A 23,292-nucleotide genomic window follows, 5' to 3' on the forward strand; every position below is an offset into this window, starting at 1 on the left:
TTTTAGGGAATGAGAAGAGTTAGAATTACCAGAATATAGTTGAAGAGTTGTTAGACAATTTCAATCAATTGGGTTGTTCGATGAGTCTCAAATTACATTTTTTACATCCTCACCTTGCTTATTTTCTAGAAAACCTTGGAGATTACAGCGAAGAGCAAGGAGAGAGATTCCATCAAAATATAAGTGAAATGGAAAATCGATATCAAGGAAGATGGTGTATCAACATGATGGCTGATTTCTGTTGGACATTGGAGAGAGAAACAACTCAAAAGAGGAATCAGAGAAAGAGAAACCCGCTTCATAGGTCGTTCGAAGAGAAACAAGTTCGCTACAAGAGGAAGAAAGTGTGAGAGCAATATAAACGAAAACATGATTCACCACATGTGTAGACCTATTTTGCTTTATTTTGCAAACGCAATTTTCTTCTATTTATACGATTTCTTTGGAATTTTGAAAGTTTTGGAGCTAAACAAATCTCTAACTTTAACTCAGTAAAAAATGAAACATGATAATTGGGAAAATCTGCATGAAATTTTTTGTTATAGTCAGCTAGAGCATATTAATTTAATTTTTTACCATTTACTGTGATTTTCTGCTATTTTCTGCGGTTTTTCTGTTGTTTTTTGCAAATTTGTTAAAATTTTGAGGGTGTACGGGTCAAGCGAACTTAGAATTCGGGTTCAGCACCTTAAAATGTATAAGAATAAACCTCGACACATGTTTACAAAAATGTTTTTGAATGTTTAAAGAGCTAATAATACGATTTCTTTCAATTTTCGGCTATTTTCTGCAGTTTTTTGGCATTTACTCGAAATTGAGAGGGTGTACGGATCAAACGAACCTCAGATTCGGATATAATGCGTCATAATACATATCAATCAACCTCGTCACATGTGTACGAAAATTTTTTGAATGTTTGATGAGCTGAAAATGTGATTTTTTACGATGTTCGACAATTTTTGCAGTTTTTCGCAATTTACTCAAATTTTTGAGGATGTACGGGTCAAACAGACTTTGGATTTGGATTTAGCGCGTCAAAATACGTAAAGATAAGTGGCTTTGGTCAAAAGTACAGTCCACTTTTTTTCTGTGTGCCAGTGTTATCAAACAATCACGATTTATAGAGGTATCATTTATTCACGTAAAAAGTAATTGATCACTTCTAGTTTAAATTTTTCTTTTTTTTTCGAAGCGCTACAAGTCACTGTTTTTTTATTTTTTTTTTGTGTTAGCTCTCATTTTACGAAAACTGCTTTTTGACACCTTTTTAAATTTTTTGTTTACAATGTTCCTCCTTATTTTCTGATTTAAAAAGTTATACATTGCATTCTTACTATTTTTTGCTACTTACCACAGGGGAAAATTTCACTGGAATGTTATTAAAAAAATAAACACTCGGTTTTTGTACTAACAGTGTTAAGGTTCCTCCTCTGACCTATATACGTTCATTTGGGTTAGTTTACTAAATTTTGACTATTTGGTGATGGTTCGCTTAAACATAAATAAACTTTTTATATGCTCCACAATAACATTACCTATCAGTGTGCCAGTTGTCTATATTCGAGAGTCCCAACGTATTCTTTCAAAAGTAAGTATTTCGCACCGCAGTGTTGTTTTCGTGACTTAAACATTAAAGTAAGAGATAGAAGGATGAGCATTTTTTGGTAAGTAACTATCTCACAATACTTGTATTCCTTTAAGTACTGACTGTGTTGAATTAATTATAAATTAATCAAATATGGATAGATGATGTACGAGTGAATTGAATATTCCTGATTTCAATTATGATGAATACGCCATACTTCACTAATGTGACACAAAATTCTCACTACTCTCAGGCTTCTGGTATTTTAATTAAACTCAATAACGATACAAGTGCATATATATAAATGTACCTATATTACATTTTTTTGCTTTTTCCATAAAATAGAAATGAACTTTAGTCGTTCTAATACTCAGCAAATGGCTGATGAAAATACAGCTTATTCCTCATTAACTCACGACGCTTTTTCACCCTGTTCTTCCCACACAAACGCTTTGAATCTGACATCAACATTCAATTTAAATGCATATATTATTCCTCAAAGCCCACAATTTTGGCCAACGCCTACTATAGCTTATGTGCCTAATGACACACAAGAAAATTCGTTTGAGTCAATTATGCATAGTGTGAGTGAATTCAGTAATCCACATGTTTATAATAATGGTAATGGCAAACGCTTAAGACTACTTGGTTTACCAGAACAGAATGAAAAAAATTTTGAAGGTGATTGAGTATTTTACTTTTCATTCACACACAGTGGTTTTCAATAATATTTGTACTTTATATAATTTCCATAAACCTTTAATTTTTTTCCTACTTTCATGTAAAAATTAGGTAATTTGAATCAACAACCTGTAGTTAAAAACAAGTCTCTTCTTCGTTTGTTGAATCAAAGTAGTGAAGGAAAAAAAATCACAGCAGCTTATGAGTTGGATGCAAAAAGCAACTATAAAACTAAAAATTTTGATGGTTACTGTACAAACTTAACTCACATTATCATTGGGAACGAGTTTTTTAATGGAACACATGAGTAAGTTTACATAGAAATGTTAAACTAAGATTTTGTTGTGTGATAATTTTATTATTATTTTAGTTTAACTAGACAACAGTTTTTCCATTTACAACAAAAAATTCGTGAAACTTTTCCCAATTAACTGAAAGAAGACTGGTATTCGCCAAGTAATAAACAAGTTAGTGCACAGTATATTGAGCTGGAAATTTTTAAAGGAACTGTTAAAGAAGAGTATTTGTTCTTAGATTCGTATGGATGTAAGTTTAATACAAAAGATATTCCAATCCCTCATACGTTTTAGTAATGTCAGAAAAATGCCATGTATAACCTTAGTGCAATAAAGTATAAAAATAAGGCTGCTGTTTTTTGTAGACGTGTTTTCCGTTGAACAGAGAAACGTACGCTAGTCATCAGTATTTGGTATTGTTTGGCATTTGGTTTTTAAGAAAACTTTTATTTTTTGTTTTATTGTAGGTGTGCCTTATCTACATTATTTTCCACTGCTGATTGACTTAATTAAACTGCCTACAATGTCTTTTAATACAAAGACAAAATTAACAAAAGATCAAATTTTTGAAGTAGTATTTCGTCATGTGAAGGTGATACTTATTTCGTAAATAAATTTTTTATTTTTATTATTTTTGAAATGAAATATTTCTTCTCTCATTCTGACATGATAGTAGTATAAAAAAAAAATAGTTTTCTCACGTTAGGCGTTTTTCGTAACTTTTGAACGTTCGTTGTGCTCTTGGTACGAGAAATAGTATTCATACCTGACGGCTCATTTCTTTTAATACCAATACAAGTACCTTTATAATTTCTCTAGTTGAATGGGGTGAAGGCTATTTTTCGTACTAAAGGCATAAAAACGATCTTTGTTGAAAAAAAACGTCAAAGATAGGACAAACTTTTATTTTTATAACTGTTTAAAATTTTTTTTTATATTGGTAAGTAAATACAGAATTATAACGATTAATACTGATTGAAACATTTTTTTTTTATAATAGTTACGTACTTGAGATATGAAACGTTTCTAATCACAATCATTTTAGCATCACTAATATTTAATAAACAAGAAAAAAACTAAAAATACTCAATTGTATTGAATGCTTTTAGAATCACGACGACATGACTGAAGACATCCTAATTAATTCTGGAAGTAAACAGGATCAAATTTTAGAAAAATTCGGGGTGTCAAAAGTCAGTCCTGCAATAATTATTTGTGGAAATTTAACAGAGAAATACAATACGTATATTGCAATTAATACAAGTGTTTATCACAAATTTAATTTAATTAACGATGTTGTAGAAGTATATTTTAAATAATAAGCGATATGTTTTAATGGTCTATGTAAATAATTTAGCACATTATTAAATTCGTTACTTTTCACATACATAATATTTCTGATGAAATTGTATAAGCAGTTGTGCATAATTTGATAAAACAGTTATAGATTAACTTTTTCATTATTAATGAAGCAACAAATTGTTTAATTATTTTTTTACATCCTGAACATATATTCATCATAATGCAGCCAGTCTCGTCACAACTTAACTTTGGTTTAATGCAACTTGCCGTTTTTTTTAATATAGTTCAAGAAATAATTGATAAAATTTAGAACCTCATTAGTGTCTATTACGTACCTAACTTAAAAACTCAAATATCACAGTTGCAATGTTTACAAAAAAATCAAATTTACAATATTAATAATTTATTATACGAAAATAAAAATGCTTTCAAAAATTTCGATACTGAACACAAGAGATATAATTTATATGAAAAGTATTGTGGTTTTGCTTATCTAGAAAGTACAAATATCGGTGATAAGAAGATTTTTGATATAAAAAAAATTACACAGAAATAGCTTTAACAAAAAAATCAATTTACACTGTTTACATGCCAACGAAGCAAACAATAGAAAGCTTTTTGAATGAAACCACAGTTCTTTGTGATGTTTAAAATTTTTTAGGACATTTAGAAAATCAAAAATACGTTATTTTAAATAAAGTGCAAGCTAAATCGTGGCAAAAAAAATTACAACTTCTTAAATAAAAAAAAAACTTTCTTTTCCTTTGTTTTTATTATGATGACTTTGAAACTGGGATTCCCTTGGGATCCCATTATGGGCAACAGAAACTTGGTGGAGGATTCATTTTGTTACTTTTTTTACCTGCTAAATACACTTCGAAACTATGAAATATCATTCTAGCTTGTATTTTTTACTCGAAACACCGCAAAATATTAGTAAACATAGCTATATTTGAAAAATTAATCGATGAAATTAATTCGCTATGCACAAATGGTAATACTGTTTTATTTTTAAAAAATCCGATAAAAATTTATTTCAAATGTGTACTACTTTTAGGTGACAATTTAGCTATGAATTCTATGACAGGCTTCGTAAAGAGCTTTTTTGCTACTCGTTATTGTAGAATTTGCACAGTGACTTTAAGTGTTTGCCAAAATATGTTCATAAAAGATGAATCGTTATTATGAACTATTACTAATTATAATAACGATGTTAAAAAAAATTCTATCTCAACAGGAATCAAAGAATATTCCAATAAACTGTGCCCCTTAATAAAGGAAACAAAAAAAAATAAAAAAGATAAAATTCGAACAAAAATTAAAATTAAGCAATCCGCCGCAGAAATGTTGTGCTTTGCTCGCTGCTTCGGTCTTACAACAGGTGAACTTGTACCTAATAATAATAAACATTGGCATCCATCTACTTCATGTCTACTCTTTGCTCAGAGAAATTATTGGTATTATAACTTTACCACTTATCGTTAATTCAGATATATCTCTACTAAGATATATAATAGCCAGACAAAACAAAAAAAACATCGAGTACTATGGACCACGCAAACCGAAAATTATTAGTTTACCTACCAGAAATATTACAGAAAAACGGCTCAGTCGTACATCTACGGGGAATGCCTTTAAAAAGACAAAAAAAAAAGCTGAAAGACTTTGCTTCATCCACGGTATCACATAAAAATCTCCCCTTATCTGTAGCAACAAAAATACAACTTCAGCAATGCTTTGCAAAAGGTATAGATGTTTCAAAAAGTGAATCAAATTCAAACAATCTGGAAAGAACCCTGTCACTTGATGTTAAAAAGTTTCATGCATTTGCAATAAGCAATGAAAAATTATTGACATCTATAAGAATAATAAATAAAACTTACACTCTTGGCAGTGTAATTATCACAGATGTAATCGATAAGGGTTCAGTTTTTCAAAAAATTATAAAAATTTATGTAGTTAAGGGTAAAATTTTTTGTATTGTTTGTAACTTACATAGTATATAAATTAAAAGTAAATTTAATGCATTTACAGTTTTTGTTGATAAAAGTAAAACTAGTGTATCCTCTGCCGAAGATATACATCCTAGAGGGCCATGTCTGGTGACACAGATAAATAAAGATTTATATGTATCTACTAAGTATGATGTATGACACATTCAAATTGATAACTCAGTTATAATGAAATAATGTATAATAAAAGAATTTTGTAGCCGTATAGATAATAAAGCATTTAAGCACTATGTTCTATTGTTATTTTTTAAAATTAAGTGAAAAAAACTTTTGCATGCATTCCATTAAAAAAGACAACTTAGGGGTTATTGAGTGTACATGTATAACTATATGTTATACATATAACTATAACATACCTAATAACCTATTTCTAAAAACTAATACTCTTTTTATACAATTAAATTTTACATTACTTGACTGAAGTCCAACATGGAAAGTAGTTGAGCTCTCTAAGCTCGATAATGGGAGCTGAGAGCGCCCAACATCGAGCTTCTGCACCCCCACCGTAGAGCTCATAGCGTTCAATATTGTTTAAGCACTTGTCGCTCGAAGCTGGTCACACCTAACTTCTAAATTGGAAGCAAAGCGCCACTAGAATCATTGAATTACTACGTTTCCAATATTGAACGAGGTACAGTCAAATGTGGTTGTAAAAGAGTTCAATAATTATCGTAAGATGAGAGTACCACAAGTTTTAAGTCTGACACTTCCATTTTTCTTTGAGTGTGAGATTAAGATTGTAAATTTAAGGAAAAATTATAGTATATTAACAGACTTATGACAAACCTGCAAAAATTATACTCAGTTTTTTTACCAACCATAAGGTTAAAATTATTAAATGTTGGCAAAATCCCTTGTAAGGATAAACGTGGAGCCAAATATAACAATTTTATGAGTTTTATGAATTGAAAAATAATTACTGTGCACATAGAGAGATGGTAGACGATTTAAAGCATAACGTTGACTTCTAAAGAATAAGCTATGAATTTTTGTATAAAGAACTATGGATTACGAAAAAACTATTGTTCAATTAAAAAATTATTTTACATGAGTAGAAATTACTTAAGAAAAAATTTTCTTCAGTACCTCTAGAGTTAATTAACACAATACCGAGAATACAAACACGTTGTTTATACGCTGTACTGAAGTTCTATTTCAGCTACACAGTCTTTTATAATCTATAGAGTGTAGCTTATGCACCATAACTGTGCATTTGTGTAAAGCTGTATGTGCGTATGTATATTCATTTACACTACTGGCCATTTATGTCCATTGTAAAGGTGCTATACCCTTTCTAAAATACATATCAATGAACATCTTTTTGATTAAGTTATTTTATTTTGTGTTGAGATTCTTTTGTTTAACAAGCTAAATACATAAATAACTTAGTACCTCTTATTTTATTTTTTACAAGCTTCTACTCTATTTTTTAACATATATACCTTTTAACTGTTTTTGAAACTTGCACTTTTGTAGTGTATCACATATAAAGCATCAAGTTTTTTTTCATTCCTTTACTAGAGAAAAGGAGGACCCCAGAGCTTGGAGGTATAAACACTGAACGTCAGAAGCATAGCCAAGAGTATACAAGATTGTGTTCGTCAGTATTTATAAAGTAAAAATGAAAGCAATGAAAACATTTGTAGGTAAAAAGGTACTTGTGGAAAGATATGGGTGTAGGACTGTACACGAAAATGTATATTGTAACCCTGCTTCTGCCCCTGAAAGTAATAAGGGGCGCTAACGCAGCGTTAAAAATTATCTTTCTTGTAGATCACCTTTTTCCTTAGTACGCCTTGGGTTTCTACTCCTGAAAAAAAGGATTCATGCAGGAACTCTTCTATTCTACGGAGAGAACTATCAACTAAACTTGATAATCCCAAGATAATTTTCGCATATTTTTTTTCTTAAAAAAGTAAATAACAATAGTCATAAATAAGCTCAAAAATTTGTTAAAATGAGCTAGATCTGCGCTTTAGTTCATAAGGATCCACTAGAAGGCGTCGATTGGTTTTCCAAGGTCTGCACTGGAAGAAACTAAGAGCTATGAAGAAAAAATAAGCTTGAGCCAACGGGACAGCCTCCAATGGGCAAGCATCACGAACCAATCCCTCCGCTTTAGATCATTGAAACAACTGAGTCTGCAAAAAAAAGGTGCTTCAGATACCAACATCTTTTACGATATACCAAGAGACGTTGGAAGAGAGCTCTACAACTAGCTCCAAAGCTTCAAACGTTGTAATTTTCCTCCCTATTAGTTTGGTGCTACAATAACGGGCCAGAGAAGATCACCCTGAGGTATAAAGGCAATTACGTTTGCTGAAAACTTTAGTCAAAAAAGAGTTTACTTAAGATGCTCACTGGCCCTTTTCAGGGTCATCAGACGTCGAACTAGATTGCTAACAAATATATAACCTAATAAAGTTGAGAAAAATATCCTATAAATAGCAAGAAGTCAAATTGGAAGGAAAACTCTAAATGCATCTAATGAATACAATTTTAGGCATCAAGAAAATAACGCTGAACATTCATAAAGATTAAAGCAGCATTAAATAAAGAATTTATTAAGTGAGAGATCAGCCTTTCAGTATAACTTTCATAGTTATCTCTTGAGTCTTCCAGATTTTTAAATAGGTAAAATATGTATTTGTATTTTTTTGGCGATAAAAAAATGTAGAAATTAAGCTTGAGGACTTTGTTGCTGCGGTAATTAAGTTGTGAGATAAGACAACCAAATTTTTTTAAATGATATATTATTTCTGAGTTTAAATCCATACAGCTTTACAAAATATTCCTGTTCATAGATTATACGGGAGAAGCTACAAATCAATGGCCCTTTAGGATCAACGTTTATTTTATCGCATAAGGAACGCACGGTACTTTTTAGCATAATTATTTTCTTTTCATTTTCTTACACCTTAGTATTTGACCAAATAAACTGCATGGATTCCAAACAAACATGTTTTTAATAAGAAAATTTTTGTTCTGAGAAGTTTCAGAAATAAATGTTAAATATTTCACTAAAAACGTTTCACATTACATGTCAACACACTACGGTGTTTTACTTAGTGAGTCTCGGGCGAAGCCGGGGGCGCTAGTTACATGATACGTCACTCACACGGTACTGTAGGCACTCAACTTGCACCACGCTTGCCACAAGCGCATGTCCTCCATGTCCTGTATCTGGAGAGGTTTTTGCTTAGTAGCCTATCCTCGTTCTACTTAAACATACGCACATTCACACTCTGTCCACAATCTAACACTACTCTACGCTGATGATACCATCTCCTCTTTTTTTGTCTGCGCCACTCTCTTTTTCTTTCTCTTTATCTACGCCACTCTCTCTTTCTCTATCTATCTCCTTCTCTCTCATCCTTGATCTTGTTCCCGTCATCCTATTCTCTCACTGTCTCTCTCTCCTTTGTCCACCCATCTATCTCTTCTCTCAGCTCTCATTGATACATACACACACGATACATGCAAACGCTAATGGCAGCACTCTTGAGAATGAACGTTGCAATCTCCTCGTCTCGTCTCAACACACTGCCTTCCTCTGTCTCTAGCTAGCCTCACCACCTGGTCAAATGTCAGTGAGTTACCAGCGTAATCACGTTCAGGGTTCTCAAGCTGGTTGATTGTACAGTTTTGCTGTTTCTCGCTCACTCTCTTACCCTCTTCTGCTTGCCCTAGCCACTTCCATCATTCTCGATCTGGAGATCTCATCTTGGAAGAACACAGGAGCTGTGGGACTTGCGCTCACACTTCTTCCTCTTTCTCTCTCCCTGCCTTTCTTAACACTCTAAGCACATTCTCGAAAATTCTATAAACTATTCTTCTCTTTCGATCTCTTCTCTAACACACACCCTAAACCAAGTCGCAAAAATCAGTGGAACTCTCGCTGCTTGCACCCAGGCGCTCAGCTCAAGACTAACTTCCAAAGCAAGCTCTCGTTTTAGCCCTAACCACCACCGCTTCAGTTTTAACGTATTTCTCTTCACCGTCACTTTCGACACAGCAGCTACTGTTTATGCAGGTCGCCTCGTATGAATTTTTTTTTCATCTTCCATCAGCGCTGCTTTCTCTCTGCGGTTGAGCTAGTAGTCTGTTAGAGTTGTGTCTTCCTCCTCTCAGCGTATATACAGCTCTCAAAAAACAAACGAAATCGAAGCTTGAAATGTTTACCCTACACATATAAATTGCATCAGCGAGATCGTTACGGGGAGTGGAGGCAATTTTTGCATCGTTACAATATACATGGGTAAGTATGTGTGTAAGCAAATATATGTGTATGCATGAGAGACGTGCACCTGAGCGAAAGCCAGTAGGTGCACGACAGACGAGAAGCTGCCACTCCTGGGGATAACCAGAAGACCGTTACGCGAGAGAAAAGTCGCCATCGTCACTAGTTTTCATGGTTTGTCACTGACACTAGTGTTTCGAGGAACCACTTGCAGTGCCAAGGTAGCTTACCGAGAGAGATAGAGAGAGAGGAGAGAGAGTAAAAGATTTCAAGAAAAAATAAAACGTCAGGTAAATGTGCATAAGAGGGAAAGAGAGAGAAAACTATTGCAGAAAGGAAAGTTATTCGGATACTGTGTCGATAATCTAGTTCAAGTGTAATGTCATAAAATAAATCAATAGTGACTAAAGGCGTTAAACGTATAGTGCATAGTTTACATTTTCTTTTATGTGGCATTAATTTTTCTCCGTTCTCTCATTTCCTTTTAAAGGAGCCATCGTATGCCAAACGAGCGACAATGGATCGAAAATTCCTTTTGTAGAAAGAATAACAGAAAGTCGTCTAATTTTTATGTATAATAGTTATCACGACCACTACCACTGATGGCATAAAATTTTACTTGTCACAGTGTAAGCTAAGTGTAATTACAATAAAACGTTACAAGCATAGTGTTTTTCTTATTATTTGTTTGTTTAATATTAAATGGTACTCTGTTGTACCAAACATTATTAAGTACTTAACGTATGTAAGGTCTTAATTAATTGATTATTATACTTTAATTCACTGATTATTACACATGTATGAGTATTTGCATTCATAATTTTTTTGAGTGGGAATTAATCGTTAATCATGCAATATAAAAAAAATTGAAAAAATTTTTTTTTATGTACTTAATAATACAAAATGACGAACAAGTTTATAAATTTAACATTTAATACTATTTTGTATAGACAGTTTTAATTTTGATTATAAAACTTTTACTTACCAAAAATATCTATTATCTGTAGCATTTGAATTGAATCTTGTTTGAACGCTAAGCGTTACATCCAAAGAGTAATTAGGTGAAGACGACCATGAAAAATAAAAGGTGCCAGAGTTCAAAACTTTTCGAACCTCTGAGATGCGATCTTCACAATTAAACTCAGTGAAAGACAAAGGAATGACATTGACTTGAGTAATCCTGAATATTTCAGAATCATAAATTTTACCAATCGAGTGGCATCCTGTAACAACGATGAGGTACAAAAAATTATTATCTTCATGGTGAAATGGTAGCACTCCTAGACATCCGTATGAGTCTAATAGTTTTTGGTACTCTGGTTTGAGAGATTCAGTTTCACTTGCAGCTGAAAAATAAGTACTTTTAACTTGGAGACTACACAACCATTAATTAATTCAACTAATGATCTGCTGAACAAGACTTAAATTCAATCTAACTTCTTTAAATAAATTGAACAGTTTAAAAATATCGTAGGCAGCAAGCCATTTTTTGTTAATACATGCATTTGCAGATAAACTGGTATTTACATGATCTTTTTTATGAATTATATTTATAAATGACACTATGAGTTTTAAAAATGAAGAGCAATGTATAAACTTTATTGATTTACCTGTGATTTGAAATTTTGACTTATCTCAGATTGCACTTAGTGGGAATATTACAACTGACATAAATAAAAGATAATTGAGGCATTAATTGCAATTCTTTATCATAGAAAGACTTCTAGACTACGCTTTTTATTCATATTAAATTCTGTTCCTATGTTACTCATTTTTGTACTTAGAAATAGTTAATAAAAATCAGAAAAAATTCGTCACATTTACATTAAAGAATTCGCACTAATCAAAAAACATGTATTGTCAATCACGCCCAGGACGCTAGATAATCCATGCACAAGGATTATTAGCAAATACGTAGGATCGATAGTGCGCAGAGAGATAACGTAGATTACGGCGAAAAATTATCTACCAAGCACCTATAAAAGGCACTGACGAGGAAGGAAAAATATTGTTCTCCAGCGAGCCGGGGTCACAGAAATCTATTGCCTACCTAGATCTGGACTCTCTTGCGTGCACCGGTACGAAAACCACAACTCGTACACGCCAAAAGGACAAGAGAAAGGGCACGAAGGCCATTACAGTAAATGTAAATATAAATACACCTATATTGTATAACTAACCAACACATACTTAGACTGTCAGTGGTCGATAGCTTTTATCGTAAGGACGACGAACCTTCAAGTATTCGAGGGACGAAGGATAGCGACGGTATTCCTCTGGTGAAGCACTCAAGTCGATTACTTGAGCTGTGCTCTAGATACCTAAGGGCCTCGAGAACGACCTAATCCGAAATTACCTCTTTGTGATAGGTATCAGATCCTTATTAACGCTTCGTGGCTGTGCTTATAGCTTAATACTTAATAATTTACCTTAAAGCCTTATTACATATCAGTAGAAAAGAGTTAAAGTGTGGAAAATTTTAAAATTATCTCGGCCTCTAGACAAAATTATTCGTAGTTTGAGTGTGAAAATTAAAGTTAGGATCAAAAGTTTATTTTAATGTTCACGCTCGAAATTTAAACAGACTTGGGTTTCTCAAGTTTTTTAATTATACTAAATAAAATAACTGGCAATTACATGATAACGTAAAAAATCTCCAGAAACATAAGTTACTGATATAGTAATCGAAAAAACAGTTTCCTTCATGTAATACTCAGTATAAAGCTGAATAAATCTAGTACCGATAAAGATTAGCATAATTTTATAGTATGCTTATGTATATAAACCTTCTCCTTTACAGGTGATAAAAATTTACTTGGTTCAAGTTTATAAATCAAACTAAAATTTTTGTATTCTTATTTTATCAAGTATTCAGGATTAAACTAATTTTAATTGTATAAGTGTTTTATTTTATCTAATTTTACTTGCAACGTAATGTTCAAAGCGTTTTCTAGCAAATCGGTATTATTATACTTATAGTAACATTTCAATCTAAAGGCTGAATGTCTGTGCTGAATTTTGTAATATAGAAAGACACGTACTTGCGTAAGTCATTGCTATGCTGATGTTCAGACGCATTGCTGAACCTATGTATTAATGATTACATTAATTAAAGTGTAGATTATTGCAATATTAAAAAATTAAGTGTTTCTTGTTACTTTTCCCATATCCTGATCTATGACTTCAAACGAGTAGCTCGGCTCATCTGGCGCCCTCTTTTTACACATATAGTCTACTTAAGCCTCTTGACTGCGTTAAGTTTAGAAATTTATCTATTTAAAAATCTAATTTTTGTTTGATAAGAATTTCATTTTTACCAAAAGTAACATTAAAATTTCTTATTTGAAATTCATAAAATGTTTTGGCTATAATAAAAACAAAAAAAAAGATCTTTATTTATTTTATACCAAAAATCAGCAAAGAAATAATAGAAAAATAATCCTTCTAGATATTACAGGAGTTAGTAGATAGTTCCCTTGGTATGAAAAAAAAATGTTGTAAATTTTGACTAACAACAACTTACTGGGATTGTACTTATAGAGAGGAAGTTCATAGTATAAATATATAACAAGATACTTGGTATATCATAATAGTTGTATGAAAAACAGACACACTACCACGAAGATCACAATAATTAAAAAAAAAACAAATTTGCACAAGTATCGGAAGTTTATTTCAATCTACAAGTAGTTTCGTATTTCATAAGGCAGGGAATAAGTTTTCATCGTACTCAGTCATAGAATTACAATATGATAGCAGTTTAAAGAAAAACTGTTGAAAAAAAAGTTATTCTGTATTCAAATGTTTAAACGTATGGATATTGGGTAACAAAATGGTTAAAGAACTTTAAACCAAAAATGAAATAGGTGCAATCAGCTTTATAAAAATAAGTTGTTACAATAAAATATAGAAATTTTTAGGTGAATTTTGATATTTTTTAAAATTGAAGCTTTTTTAGTTTTTTTTTTTGAATACTGCAATTAGTAAAAACAATATTCTAATGATCCAATAAACTTACTTTTATTTATTAATAGACTGTTGTTTTAATGACTAGGATATCTTTGTTGTATGGTTTTTTGTTGCTTTTCTTCTACTTTTGTAAATATTTGCAAGAGCATTACATTTTTCATCGCCAAAAGCGCGTAATATGGTTGAAAACTCTTTAATTAAGTGTCAACTATCTGAACGAACCTTAAATAAGTGGTTAAAACAAATTACTTTAACACTAGGATTTTTGTAAGATTGTTTAATTTATTTTAGTAGCTGTAAACAGATAAAAAATTAAAAGTTGGTTAAAAATTTACACAGCCTGAAGCATGGTGAATCAGAAATTAATACAAAGGAAAAAATAAAAATATGAAAAGCATTTGCATTCGCACTTATGAGTATCGATACAGGATTAAAGACCATTGTTGCTCCTCTAGGCTAGTTATTGTAGACAGAGTATGATAATATTCAAATTAAAAAAAATGTTTGACAATTTCCAATAATGGTCAATACTCTTTACTTGAACCAAAAAGTGTTAAAAAGTTTTTGAACATTAAAAATAGAAATTAACAATGCTAAACAATCACTGTTGAAATTTGGCGATTTTTATTTAAAAATTTTTGAAATTACTTGTTACTGTTTAAAACTATTCTTAATTCTTTATAAATAATTAGGACTATCTGAAATTTTGTAGAAATATGATAGATTATCAACTTTTTTATATAATTACTTTCACGATGCATACGAATTTTATTTGGATAATAGTTAGAATTAAACTATCAAGTATTGTTCATCAGACAACGTTTTTTATTGTAAATAAACTTATTTAAATGACATATACTAGTTTTGAATGATTGTCTGTATTGTATAATACATTTCAAACGAATCTTAATATTTTTCGACATAAAACGTTTCTTTTCAACATATTACTAATCAATGAAACTTTGATAGCACTGATACTACGTAACACTTATAATAAAAGCTTAGTTAATTGTTAATTTTTTTCTACCATGACTACAATTGTGACACCAATCTTAAAATCAGGTTTATGGTCTTGTAAGTAACGCTACGTCATTGACGTCTTTATACGTGAAGTCCGGAAAGGAATTGATGACCCGTACGTGTAAAATTCTCAGCCGGAATTCCAGCTAGACTATTAATTTTCAGGTGTAAGTACACTAATTAACAGTAAGTCCAAATGGATTGTGAAAACTTTTTAGGGTAATTTGCACGGTCTTCTGGGTAGATTTTCAGCCCTATTTAGATGGATTTTCATGTCAATACCAGGTGATTTCCACATTTACCTAGGCAGCTTTTCAGATATTTCCAGTTGAATTTTTACAAATACATAAGTAGGCCTGAAATGCATTCAAACTTTATTCACACATCGATCTAAACAAATTTTATACTTTTAACAAGTCAACATTAATCTTAGTTCACAACAGTCGAGACGTGCTTGAGCGCTTTCTATCTTGATGCTTACGTTACTCTAAACAGATTTCAATCTATTTTCAGGTACGTATCCAAATCAATCCAGGCGGATTTTTCGTGCCTTTTTAGCAGGGTTCCTAAAAGTACATAATTCTCAAGGCAACTTTAAATCAGAGGCTGAAAGTCCCTAAAGGAATCCTTACGAAATATTGTGCTCTTCTGCTGCTTTACATTTTTTATATCTCATCATCTTACGTCGATTATAAGTTTTACACATTCCAATCTATAAGTTTCTAAAGAGCGCTGCAGAAAGCTTTATTTTGGGATATACTGCTCTTGGATTATAAAATTAGGAGTGGCTAGAGGGAAAGGGGCGGAGGGTGGGCTAAACAAAATTACGTTAAGTTATACTGTCATTGGGTTATAAAATTGGGAGGGGGGCTAAGGGAAGCAGAGGGGCTAAACAAAAATTCAACCCAATCAAAATAAGGTAAAAATTAATAGAATTTTACCTCATTTAGAAGGAGGGCTGAGGGGGCGAGAAGAGGTGGAGGGAAAGTAAAGGGGGTTGTGTGGAATGACTCTCCGAAATCAAAATATTGTTGTTAATATATAGTCATTGTTTTATATATATATAATACGGCTCCTCCCCCTGCGCGCTCCACGCGCCAAGCGCCCAATTTTTGAATGACTTAAATACTTCATTTTTTCAGTTGCTTTTTAAACTTAAAAAAAAAAAAAAAAACCATTGTAAAGTAGTTTAAGAGTCAAAACAAAAGTTATATAAATTTTATAAATACCTTTGTATAAATATATAAGACAATTTTTTACCTCGTTCTTAATCGCAGAAAACATCTAAGGAGATTGAATTAAAAAAATATTTGACAACATTTCATTGATTATATAGTGTTTCCAGAAAAAATTTCTAATAGGTTATTTCACTTGACATAAACATTCCAATATAGAATAAGAATTAGGCCTATTCTTGAGTACAGATAAAAATTTTCAAAGAAGTAGTAAAAATGAGAAAAATAATGGTTTTACTCTCTGGCCGTAATAAATCTCTTAGATCGTAAATCACGATTTTCCAAATTTTATAAGAACAAACTGATACAATTTTTTTCATTCATTGACCAGGAATTTCAGGAAAAACATTTCTATATGAAACGTTAAATTGTTATCTTATCTGTCGTGGAAAAATTATTGTATCTATGGCATGGACTGGTGCAGCATCAATATTACTTCCAGAGAGAATGATCAGTTTTAGAATATTTTTTTTACCATTAGACTCAAACAATGTAAGAAGTTGGTTTTAAAATTTGAATCTGAAAAAAAAATTGAAAGAAAAAGATTTAATTATATGAGACAAGGCTTCTATCATCCCAAAAAAAACTTAGAAATAGTTAAAAAAACATTACGTGATTTATGTAATACAATTATCCATTTTGGTAATGAACTAATTGTTTTAAAAGGCGATTTTAGACAGATCCTTCCAGTTTAAAGAAAATAGTAATGAAAGCGTCATTGTACAAGAAAGTATTAAATCATTATATCTTGGGTCGTTGTTTCATAGTCTAAAATTTAATATCAATAATCGTTCAACTAACATTTTTTTTTTAGATAGTGGAGAAGGAAAAATTAAATAATTTCAAGTACCGAATAAATGGAAAACAACTGATGTTTGTTCCAACATTTAAAAAAAAGATTTTAGCTTTTCAACAAATAGCGTTATACTAACTTCTCATAACGAATATACTTACTTTTCGAATAATAAAGGAGAAATGACAACTTATTACAGCATAGATCATGATGGTTACAAGGGTGCTGATAAATCTGATAATGACATTTATTTAAATTTTCCAATTGAATTTTTAAACAATATTCGAGAAGGCTTACCACCGCATGAGATTCTTTAAAAAATTCAAGCAATTGTTACGTTGATACAACAAGTAAGAAAAATTGATGGCTTATGTAACAGTACAAGATTACAAATTCCAAAATTACTTAAATAAAACATTGAAGCAAAAATTATAACTGGAAAAAAAATTAGAAAGAGATTTTTTGTACTAAGAATATCAATAAATCTTAAGTTCAAAGTTTTTATAATATTAGATTATAATTGGAAAATCACTGTTTTCGGATGGTCAATTATCAAGATGCAAAAATAAAAATAGATTTTATATTAATATAGAACGTGATAATAGTTTAGAAATAAAAAATGTTGTTTAGAAAGACATTTTTGACGTTAACAAATCGGAAAATAATTTAAAAAAAATTTAATTACTTTACTTTAGCAAAAGTATGAAATTGTACATTGTATACTCTTGCATAGTCGATTTAAATAATAAATAAATGCATTAAATCAATAAAAATATTATTAAAATAATGTTGCATGACAATGGTATGGGCAATCGAGAAATTTTGACCGTACCTCGAGGAATACCACTTTACGGTGATAACGGATCATAGTGCTTCGAAGTGGCTTATGGCTATGAAAGAGCCAGCAGGCCGATTGGCTCGTTGGGCTCTTAAGCTGCAGCAATGGGATTTTGAGATTATGCACCGCAAAGGCGCTTCTCATCATGTTCCTGATGCCTTGTCGCGTATGTACAAGGGGGCTGAAGAAATCATGGCCTTTGAAGAGATCACAGATCCTTGGTATGTTAAAAAGTTGGCTGAAGTCCAAATGGACCCTTACAAATACACGACTTGGCGGGCTGAAAACGGCTTGTTGTATAAGTTCAAAGCTGATCAGTTATTGGATTCCATAACCTATAGGCGTGACAATTGGAGGCTGGTGATTCCCCTCGAGAAGCGAGAAACGATTTTGACCGATGCCCATAATCTCACTAGTACAGGACACTTTGGGTTAGAAAAGACGTATGACTGAGTGGCTAAAGAATACTTCTGGCCTGGCATGAGAAACAACGTTTATGCGTTCGTTCAGCAATGTCCAGTGTGTCAGAAGTATAAAATTTCACAGACTGGACCACAGGGCTTAATGGGCTCGAGGATAGTGGAACGCCCTTGGACTGTAGTGGCTAGTGATGTGATCATCGTTCTTGGGACTTGCATTTACATGAGTTTCGACATGCAGTAAACACAGCCATGCAGGCGTCTACTAAGGTCTCGCCAGCTTTTCTTAATTTTGGTAGGCAACCTCGACCAGTTAACAGCTTAAGACGAGAGGTAGAAGGGAAAGCGCCGATATTAAAGTGGCTCCAGAAGAGTGGCTGGATCGGCTTAAGCGGTTAGATGCCCTGCGTGACTAAGTGGCTAAATTCATTGACGAAGCTCGTAACAAACAGATGAAGTGTTACAATAAAGGTAGGAAGCCGGTAATGTTTTTGGTGGGTGACCAAGTTACGCGTAGAACTCATTCCTTGTCTAGTGCCACTAACCAATTTTCAGCTAAACTAGCACCACGGGATGAGGGGCCGTACACAATAATTACAGTTAAATCTCCCGTCGTTTACGTACTTGATATGGGAATGAGTGCTCAAAATGCTAACACGTTTCCGAACTTAAAAGGTATGTTCCCCCAAGGCTAGCAGCCATTTCTCGCTAAAGGGGTAGACGCGTAGTGACTGAGTGGATGAGACATGAATATGTATTTTTTTAGGAGCATGGAGCCAGAACGATCGTCACCTGGTTTAACTTTAGACTATCTGGAAAGTTATGAAGTTTGGTTTTCTGAGTTGGAGCAGCCCCCTGAGCCAGAGGACGGAGATATTCTGCTTCACTTGCAAGATCCTTGGATAGAGCAAATGGACGAAGATCCCTTGCTCATTCAAGTGAGCGAAGAAACAGCTCAGGGCTGGGAAGGCCCAATTCCCATGGCTATCAATGGGGTGGAAGAGGATGACCCCAATCCGAGGCTACCCTTAACCTTTTGGGACGTATCTGAGGTGGCTTGCCTTGTGCAGGTTTCTTTACACGAAATTTCTATGCCAGGTTCTCAGTTAGCCAAGGAAATTTCTGATGGAGCCAAGTTAAATTTGCTGGGAGAAGGCCAATCATCCCCTTTCGTTCCCTTCAGAAATTTGGGGTTACAAATAGAGGAGGGTAATTGGAATACCGAGTGGGAGGTCAGTCCGGGAGACGAACCTTGTCCTGCATTTACTATTGACCCCAGTCACGGTGCTCGTCGTCGAGCCCGTAAACGGGTTGGTGACCATGGATTTGATTGGGCGGAGGCCAGCTTGGGGATCGAACGGGAGGAAGGGTCGTTAGAAGCCGGTTCCCACATTAGACAGCCTGGGACGCCTATTGACTCTGAGATCGCCGAGCAGTCACTGCCCGGGCCGGAGGAACAACCGATGGTAGGGTCTGCCCCCGAACTATCGCTTTTTGTTCCCCGGACTTGGGGAGAAAGTGGGGTCATGTGTCGCGACGACGGACTTGACCCCATCGACTGCGCCATCGAAGGGGTAGATGAAACGAGATGGTAGAAGAGATCCCGGTGAGGGTCGAGTGGGACCAATCTCAGAGGAATATACCGACGGATCTAGAAGTCCCCAGCGGAGTACCCCTACCAGTTCGTGAATGGCGAGAAATCTTGCCCCCTAATTCCCCACCAAGGGAGGAAGTTGAGGAGCAGATGTTGGGTTCAGCCCATCTGGAGCCTACGATTCGTCTGCACGGTGTAATGTTCAGGGGACTCCGAGCAATAGCTACGGACTTATCAGTAGACCCGCATGTACTGCCTGGTGTGTGCCTCAATTGCTGGGCGCCAGGGCATGGTCGTGTTTTTTTTTTTTTTTTTATTTTTTTTTTTATTATTCTTTTTTTTAATGTTAGTGGCTGAGTATGGTTTTTTTTTTTTTTTTTTTTTTTTTTTTTGATAGTGGCTAAAGGCGTCTCAATTCAAAGAGAGCATTTTCGTTTAGGAGGGAGAATTGCGACGAATTCGCAGCGTCGAGCACGCACACCCAGAGGCATGGCTGTGGTAACCTTTAGGCGATATGTGTGCATGATGTATGTGTGTGTGCTCGGCGCGATCAGGCAACGCCTCTCAGGCCATGGATCGTGCGCGCGCGCTCAGTGAGCGGCGCTGACGTGACTTGGGCATGAGAGGTGTGGCTTATTGGTTGGTGGCGGGTAGACGGTTTGTGTCGGCACCTTCACTCTTGAGGGAATGGAACGGTCTGAAATAGGAGGACCAGACCGGTGGAGGCACTGGTATGATTTGCTGGTCAAAACCTTATGCCAATAAATATTAAAGAATGACTAAATAAATAAAAGAGGGCGCTATTGTATAACCAGCCAATCAGCAATCGTTGATCAACGGTAGGCGACCGATCAAGAATTGTTGGTAAGGATTTTCTGAGGTATCGAGCAGGGAAAAGTAGCTGAAAACAAGCAGTTGGGTTTTTTCGCTATCTCCCGTTTGTTCTTCGTTGTTTAATTGTGGCAAAGCAACCCGAGAGATTTAAAGAAGCACCAAAGCTTACTGCGTGGCTCGCGGTATCTTCTGGTTCTGTTCTCTAAGGGTCTTGTGACCGGAGAGAAGTTTTGAGGGTCTTGGCTGGCTGGGTGCGATCGGGTGGCTGAGTGAGTCGGAGAGAGAGAGGAGAGAAGCTGGAGCCAACATCCAGGACCAGGAGTCCCTTGATATCGACGGTCAAGAGTAAGTTAGTGAGTATATTTTGGTTGGTTTTTCTGTGTTAGTGGCCATACGCGACGCTTGGTCGAGAGGAAACTCGGGTCACGAGGTGCACTTCGTGCCCTCCTCGAGCATAGCGGTTAGTGACTCTGGGTCGCGAGTAGTGGCTTCAGAGAAAATTGGTAGTGGCTCCCTGGGGGGCATTGTTAGTGGCTTGTTGGCGGAAATTTAGTGGCTTGCTAAGTGCTAGCTATGTGATCAGCGAATAAGTTTCCTAATAACTGCTGTGCGGGGCACTTTAGGTTGTGGCGTCGGGGTACGACGGTCGCATCTAAGTGGCCGAAGCCGCACAGTAATACAAGTGGCATTGTACTCGGACTAGTAGTGTGCGTGTGTTAAACTGGCCGGGTACAACGTTACAAGCTAAAGCACAATGTACTCTAATATTTAAGGGTTTCGTGGCCGTTCTTCCAAGCGACGTAGCTAGGCAAACCTAACAGTGAATCATAATCACGAACCAATCGCCCAACCTGAGATCACTAAACTGACTGAACTTTGCTGAAAAAAGGTGCTTTAGACATCAACTGCTCCAGTGTAACACTAGAACACGTTGGGAAACAGCTCTACAATAAGCCCCAACGCTTTAAACGTTGTACTTCTCCTTCTGATCAGTTTGGTGCTAAAACAGCAGGCCAGAGAAGATAACCCTAAAGTACTTAGGCACTTATGCATGTATGCTAGAAACTACAGTCAGAAAATAGTTTAGCTAACCAGTCCTTTCTAGGGCCTTCAATCGTCGAAATAACCTGCCAACAAATATATTACAACTGCAGAAAGTTGACGAAAAACAGGGCTCATAAGGCTTTTAACCATATTTATAGTCTTCAGAGGGCCAATTGGAAGGAAAATTTTGAAAGCTTCAAATGTTAACAATTTTAGGCGTAAAGAAACTTAAGCAGAATATCTGTGTACATAGGAACATTAGCACCAGGATCAAAAAATAAATAGCCCATGAAAAGAGATATAAGCTTTTCATCAGTAGCCTCACAGTAATCATGTAAATCTTTCAGATTTTTAAATAGGTAGAATAATACATATTTGTAAATCAATACGACCAACAGTATACAAGCGAATGTTGATACATTTAAATTATCGTATCAAGACGTGCATATGCATAGATGGTGGCACTTTCAATACAAGTAGACCATATCCTCTATACATGCCCTTTTCTCAATATCCAATATACTAAAGACTCATAATACTAAACCACATAGCTTCTTTTTCAAGAAAATTTCTTAAGAAATAAATAAGAACGAGAAAAATATCCGGTATGAATATACGGCTCCTCAGTATCTCAAGTGGTAGAGCAATTGTCTAGTAAACAGAAGGTTGTGTGTTCAATCCGCACCCGCGGAGGATATTTTTCTCGTTCTTATTTGTCTCTTAAGAAATTTTCTTGAAAAAGAAACTATGTGGTATGGTATTGTATGTCTTAAGTATATTGCCAACAAGAAGTATCAACTTGCTAAATTATTGAATGGATTAAGTATAAAAAATATATTTATTTCAACGTAAAAAAAAAAGTTGGCAAAATTATTTATAAATTTAAATAAAACATAAATAAAAGAAATGTAAACAAAACGATGAGCTGCATTAAAAAGAAATCTGCAGAGAGTTGGAATCGATCCCGTGATAGCAAAACAATTCGAGCGGCGGCATAAGCATCAATCAACTTAGCTACCCAAACTTCGAGCCTTAGAAATCTAAAAGCCACTTATGTTTATTAATAACCTCCGGAGCTTGTCCTACAATTCATAACAATTATGAGGAAAAATAACAAATTAGGGATTATAACTGATCTGCCATCCTTAAAAAAATAGCTGAAATTTTTTTTCAAAATACTACTGAATTTTAAAATAAGTATTAAAAGTAGGGAAAAAAGAAAAAGAGCTGGAGCAAAAATCAGTTCAATATATATATATACGATACACTCGGTTGCAGTCAAAAGAGGAAAACTGGTGTCGTCACTTGCTTTGGCTGTTCGTTCAGATATATAGCTATAGTCAGCATTTCCACTCCTCTCCTCGTAGACACACATTCGGTATACCCCCTCCAAGTCTCTCCAAAATGTGCGCCTATATAGTAATTTCCAC

At 34.1% G+C, this 23,292-nt stretch overlaps 1 protein-coding gene across 2 annotated transcripts in view; it reads right to left on the reverse strand.

Moving 5' to 3' along the window:
• Nucleotides 1–23,292, reverse strand: part of Synj (synaptojanin) — a 506,691-nt gene that overhangs the window by 374,300 nt on the left and 109,099 nt on the right. For both annotated transcript variants that reach the window (XM_023391789.2, XM_023391788.2), the window contains exon 2: nucleotides 11,102–11,462. In XM_023391789.2, the coding sequence (XP_023247557.2) occupies nucleotides 11,102–11,462 (361 nt within the window). The remainder of the gene's footprint in view (nucleotides 1–11,101; nucleotides 11,463–23,292) is intronic.

The sequence above is a fragment of the Copidosoma floridanum genome, unplaced genomic scaffold (genome assembly GCF_036245765.1).
Source record: "Copidosoma floridanum isolate Cflo_tuat_1 unplaced genomic scaffold, Cflo_Japanese_pri ptg000016l, whole genome shotgun sequence".
NCBI classification, from domain to species: domain Eukaryota; kingdom Metazoa; phylum Arthropoda; class Insecta; order Hymenoptera; family Encyrtidae; genus Copidosoma; species Copidosoma floridanum.